Consider the following 6,658-nt stretch of genomic DNA (forward strand, 5'->3'; position numbering starts at 1 on the left):
AAACATGTTTACTGTTCATATAACCCCAAGAAAATCTCTTTTTTTGAGACATGGAAATTAAACGTTTGCAGATGCTTATTTTGTAATATGTCTTTTTCCCTTGACTACTTTATCCCCTTTGTGTTTTCTGTAGCTTTGGACATCCTTTCAGTCTCTGAAAACTGCAAACTACCTTCAGTATTCCAGAGTGATTTTACTAGTTCTGTGGAGTAGATAGAACTATAGGAGCTGTGTAAATTAAAAAATTTCTAGCTCATGTACCTTTGTACACAACTTTTGGTTGTGTTACAAAAATCTGAACAGTTCAGTTTTGCTGGTGAGAAGGGAAGTTTCTCAAAGCTCCACCTCTCACCTGCTGTGCATTACCTGTGCAATTTCTGCATGAGGTTCAAACAGCAGGATTTAAAACAATACTGACAGAATTTTGTCAGGGACGGCATATCAGCAAAACCTTAAAATACAAAGCTGCATTGCCCATCTGACAAAACATTACCAGGCATAAGTACTAATCTTAACCAGGAGTGGCTAGTTACTGATAAGACAAACCAGGAAAGCAAAGAATAACTGGTATTGTCTTAGTTAAATCTTGGAGATTATACTGTTTGGTATGCAAAGTTTGCAGATATTTTTTTATGGAGGAGCCTGGACAATCATATGCCCTTTGCTTAAAAATATTTTCATGGTTACACCATTGCACTTGAGGATTTTCTTTACAAAAAGGACCTAAAATCAGTTAAATTACATTCAAGGGCCCCTATCTACTGAGTAAAGACCTACATTCTCTAGAGGTCACAATGATGAGAAACTAAATCTTGACAATTTTTCTACAAATCTGGTTTTGATTATGCTTTACACATGCCAATTAATTTAGTCTGTGTTCCAGTGCCATACAACTGGCTTTTAACCTGTCATTTTAGGTTTTATATCACGGTTAATGAAACTGGTAAAAATAGAAGTTTTCAATCAATAAAATAGTAATTTGTCATATGCATTCAGGGTCTCAGACAACTTTACCAGCAAATGGGATCATTTTACCCACCATCGGAAGTCAGTTGTCTCTAGAGGGGCATGATGCAGCCATTAACGCTAACACATGAGCACTGTGCTATAATTCACAAGCTGGATGAAGTCACGCAGGGTGCGCTTCCAGCCTCAGGCAAAAGAACATGATCAGTAATATCACAGAAAATGTAGATATCTGAGGAAGCCTGGCAGAAATTCTGATGGGAGTATATTACCTTGAAAAAATGTAATGAGGATTCACAGAATCATTTAGGTTGGAAAAGATCTTTGAGATGATCAAGTCCAACCGTAAACTTGACACTGCCAAGTTGCACTAAACCATGTCCTTAAGCGCCACATCTACACATCTTTCAGGTGACCTCAAAAGGACATCTGTTATGCTTTATTTGAAAAACAGCTTCAATAACACAGCCTTGTCAGACAATGCCAGGGCACTGTATGTCTCAATAAAGATTGTGAGGAAAAAATTTTCTGCTAAATTATGAAGTCAAATGCTCTAAGCATGCCAAGTCATCCATCCAAGTTTTCCTTATTTAAAGTCCTCATTACCTCCCCAGACCATTGCAAAGTACAGTACAATTAATTCTTTTCTGTCTTAGCTTTCTTTTTATTTTTTTAATATCCAAGCACAAAAGAATGTAAAAAGTACATTACTATCAAACTGTGGTTGCAATTTTACTATCACTGACACCAAGTAACCCCTACTACTTGGTTTTTTTTCCTTTCTAAGATCAATATGGAAACTGATGATACTTACATCCAGCCCACTTTTAATGCAGAGCTGAGTGGAAATCTCAGATTACACACAGACTCTTTTAAAGATAAGAAAATCTTGACAAGAAGGAAGATCTCCTTAGACTGGGCAAATTGATAAATTATGTGAGTAATAAGGAGTATAAGAAATACTGATGACACGACCTAGCACGGTGCTTGCTACTCCTGATAATGATTTTGCTGTAGTACTAAAAAAAAATAAAAATCAATCAATCACAACAATACTGGCAGGAAAGAGGCAGCGCCAAGCAGAGACATTTGTGGGGCAGCATTTCTGAGGAGGAAGGAGAAGGTGGGGCAGGGTGTGCAGCAGATTTGGGGATGAACTACAGAGTTCCTGTGGGCACAGAGAGCAGAGTGGGGAAGCAGAAGGTGGTGAGGACTGCTCTCATCCTCTGGAGCTGTGGCTACGCATGTAGGATGACTTAAGGACAGAGATAAATTGAATAATCACAGATAAAGAAAAATGGTAGGATTCCTAATGAGGATATAATCTATTGCATCTACCAGAATTTTCACTGCAAACATTAGAAACACTTTTCCAAACAGCTTTATAAAAACAAGTATGGGCATATGGGAGAGCAGACTGAGTTAAAGTTTATTTCTTCATATATAGGATCCTAAACATAAAGCAATAGAAGATTAGCACCTTATACCTCTTATTCACATTATAAATACTTGTATAATTAAGATCACTCGCACTCCATAATCAAATCTCCAGAACTGTGAAAGCATATCTGGATTTTTGTGAAAAAACACAAAGCCCTATTTTGACAATTTTTTTGAAAATCAAGAAGCTTTGGTGGAGGTGAAAGTAGTTTATATTTGAAACTAGTTTATATAGATTATATTTGCTATGAATTCCATTTCATAATTTTAAAAGCAGAAAATAATTTGACTGCAAAATCTTGAAAACATAGAATTTTACGATTAGGAAATCTTGTAAGATATCTAAGTATCAGCTCTAACAGTCTCCTACTTTACAACTTTAACAGAAGATTTATTTTAAACTCAGCACTGGTTACATTATTTCCAGTCTTTCAAATGACATACCCTCAAGAAAGTATGATAGAAGATGCACTTTATTACTCGGCCTTATGCTCAGTAAAGTGTTCTTCTTATCAGACAACTGTGTCTACAAGTACAGGGATTAACCATGGTACATGTCTAAAGGTGCACATACATAGGAAGCTTCACGATACAGAGGTCGTTGTCTCGCATTGCGCGAGCCTTTCGTGCTGCCTCTCCATCCTAATGCCTTCTCCACCTCGCCTGGGCAATCATCAGCAGAGGACATGGGGCGCCAGGCTGGGATACTCTTTTGTTTAGACTCAGAAAGACTCCTTCTTAGAAGAGAAACCAAGGTGACCCAATTATAGCAACTTCCCATGGTTTTTCTCATTATCTCTCTGAAAAATTCTAGTCTGTTTAACAACTAACAAACCTGCGCAATCCGTGCTCCAGGAACGGACCCATCTACGTGTGTCAGCCAGCACCATAAGACCTCAGATCCAACTGTTACTATAGGGAAAACGATTTCTAACAAGATGACTGGACATCTATAACTCTCCTGCAGAAATTAGTCTAGAGGTGTCTTCTACTAAAATGACACGAAGGACAGCTTTATTTATCTACGATATATTTTGTAGAATAGGAAAATGCATCTGTAAAACTCGTAAATCCTTGACAGAATGGGGATATGCTATAAATACTCCAATTTTACCATCAATTAACAAGCCAACTTCTCAGATGAAAAATCATTTAAAAAAACAAACCAAAACAAAACTCTTCTCTCTCCACACACAATATAAACTGTTTGTGGGGATTCGTTACTACATGCACTTGAAACCGCTTCTGCCTCCAAACTGATTTGTTCTGAAACGTGTGACCCGCATTACAGCTGGTACTGTGAAAGATGCTGAACGGACTGGAGATGAGAGAGTCACAGAACAATGATATTTGGCAAGTTTTTATCTCCCAGGCTTACATTCACATCATGGTACTCACTCTGTATCTCAAAATCAGAAAAATCCATGGCAAGTTATCAACCACTGGCAAAGTGGGGTTTATTTTCTTCATCTTTATGCTACCTCAGTCCTTTCCTTTCTACAATTACCAGCACATAATGCAGTCCATAGAATGCACGACTTAATAAGAGAAACATAGATCACAACACGAAGATCTAGGAGAGATTGGATTCAGAGTTTTTTCAGTGTTTCAGATTTTTTCCTCTTTTTTCAATGCTTTTTTTATTTAATCAGGAAAAAGAAATAATATACAAATAAACAACACACTATCTATCAAATACGATTAACAAATTTGGCCTCAGACTAAAAAAAGTCAGTAAGTCATGAATATTAAAAAAAATCATACCAGATGGCAGGTCATCCAAAGGAACCTCAAGCAACTTGGATTTGTAAACAGAGTGGAAATGGAAGTCATCCTGAAAGAGTAAATAATTGCATGTATTAAATCTGGATAAACTAATCCATCTCATTAGCATTAAATAGACAAAGTCCTTCTAACGCAACACCTACAGTAGTGAGCATGCAAGTTGAAAGGCACCATTACTCTACACTCTTCTCCTTTTCCCAACTGTGATGAGATCACTAACACCACAGTTAATCATCTTTTATTTGAAATATCTGAGTACATCAAACGCAGTGGCTGAGCATGCTTAGAGCTGGGCTTAAGAGAGCTGCCCAGGGAACATGAATAAGCCATGGGAGCTGCTGAACTGCAGCTGAGGTCAAACCAAGAGGGGAGGGATGTAAGGAAAGCAGAGTAGGAAGTGCCCGAGAAGGGAACAGAGCACTCGCAGGCTTCTCCTGGTGGCTCCAAGGGACCCTCACACCACTCTCTGCTGCTGCACAACTCTACATCCAAGTGTTACAAAGTACACGCATATTACTGCCCGATTTCTGGAGGTCCATTTTTGTCTATGATAATGGAGATGAGGTGGATTAATTGGGAATGAGGGGATGACCCTTTGGACCCAGAGTGTAATGCCTACCCTGTACTCACGAATGCCTATATTCAACAAACAACACAGCAGGACCACTCTAAATTCTACTCACATCTGAAATGTAGTTTTCATCTGGCTCAATAAGGTAAGTATGATTTCCATCATAGAACATCCCACTGTCAAGAGCAGGAAATGCAAAAACTGATTTAATAAACAAATACTTGTGCAACATGAAAGTAAGTATAAGAAATTCATATATTTAAAAAAAAAAGTTTAGAAAAGGAAGTAGTTAAAAATATTTTTTGAATGTAATTCTAAGTCAATCTTTTGTTTCTTCGCTTCAGAAAGACTCTTCTTTCTTCTCCAAAGCTTTTCTGCAACACACATAAACACCACAAAAACTGGCTAATTTAGCCAACTGAAAATCCAGTTCAAAGCCCCCACTCCCACATGCAAGAGAGATCTACCTGCAACAGATAAATAAGGGACCTGTCTTTGGGAACACGTCTATTTGGAACACGTGCACAGCTTTACCCTGCAAAAAAATATGATGTAATTGAATTGATCCTTAGGTTTTAATGGTTTTGATTAACTTTCCTCAGTAATTTCACATAGTAACAAATACAAATGGCATGATGGGCTTTTCTGGGCCTAGAGGACTGTTTGAAGCATTACAGCAATAACAGTTACGACAGATGGTCTTTTAAGATTGAGTTAGTTTAAGTTTCTGTTTCATAGAATCATAGAATGGCTTGGGTTTTCCAACGGGGGTGCCATAGGCAGGGACACCTTGCATGGATACCCACAGAACAGGTTCCAGTGAACAAAGGCAAGATGCAGGTAAGTGTTAATTCAGCTCAGCTCTGCCCCTTCAGCTCTCTTGCCCCTTACTGTGATGATCCAAAGGGGATTGTGAAAAACAACCCAGCCCTGAATTATTCCAGAATGAAACAGCAGACAAAGGACAGAAACCTGAGTAGAACCAAATCCCAGAGAGCAAAAACACTTTCACCTCGAGGAGTCTGATATTCACCCTCTATCTATTCTTGAGATGTTTTAAATTCAGCTGAGTAAATCAGTATGTGTGAAATACATTAATCCAGCTGAGTAAATCAAGATATGTTGATTTGGCTGAGTCACTGGTGTGCTAGTTATCACACACTTAATAGGCTCCAGGAGAAATAAGCGTAAATCTCATCATACCACCAAAGATAAACATTCTAGATAGTCCAATTCCCTCAGGCATGCCTCTTTTCCTTACATCTAATCTAATGTTACCCCTCATCCAGTCACTACCCTCCCTGGTAGAGAGTCCCTCCCCTTCTTTCCTGTGGGCTCCCTTCAGGTACTGCAAGGGTGCTATAAGGTCTCCCTGGAGCCTTCTCTTCTCCAGGCTGAACAGCCCCTGCTCTCTCAGCCTGTCCTGACAGAGGTGCTCTAGCCCACTGATCATTTTTGTGTCCCTCCTCTGGACACACTCCAACAAGTTTAGGTCTTATTTATGTAGGGGGCCCCAGAGCTGAACACAGTACTGCAGGTGGAGTCTCATGAGAGCAGAGGAGAAGAATCACCTCCCTTGACCTGCTGGCCAATTTCTTTGGATGTGGCCCCGGATGCGATTGGCTTTCTGGGTTGCAAGCGTACATTGCTGCCTCATATTCAGCTTTTCATCCACCAACATGCCCAAATCCTTTTCTGCAGGGCTGCTGTCAATCCACACATTATCCAGCCTGTATCTGCGCTTGGGATGGCCCCAACCTGGGTGCAGGACCTTGCGCTTGGCCTTATTGAACTTCATGAGGTTTACACAGGCCCATTTCAAGGAAACAATAATGGCTATATGCAGTGTCATATCAATATGGATATTATATGGTGTTCATGATAAGGAAATAGGAA

General features: G+C 39.2%; 1 protein-coding gene across 1 annotated transcript in view; it reads right to left on the minus strand.

Moving 5' to 3' along the window:
- The window catches only part of ADAM22 (ADAM metallopeptidase domain 22), a 40,714-nt gene extending 34,271 nt beyond the window's left edge, over positions 1 to 6,443 (minus strand). The window contains exons 1-3 of the mRNA XM_009864243.1: positions 6,334 to 6,443; positions 4,875 to 4,938; positions 4,171 to 4,240 (exon numbers count right to left, since the gene is read on the minus strand). Coding sequence (XP_009862545.1) covers positions 4,171 to 4,240; positions 4,875 to 4,938; positions 6,334 to 6,443 — 244 coding nt within the window. The remainder of the gene's footprint in view (positions 1 to 4,170; positions 4,241 to 4,874; positions 4,939 to 6,333) is intronic.
- Positions 6,444 to 6,658: the final 215 nt, after the last annotated feature.

Source organism: Apaloderma vittatum, unplaced genomic scaffold (genome assembly GCF_000703405.1).
Source record: "Apaloderma vittatum isolate BGI_N311 unplaced genomic scaffold, ASM70340v1 scaffold27792, whole genome shotgun sequence".
In the NCBI taxonomy this organism is placed as follows: Eukaryota; Metazoa; Chordata; class Aves; order Trogoniformes; family Trogonidae; genus Apaloderma; species Apaloderma vittatum.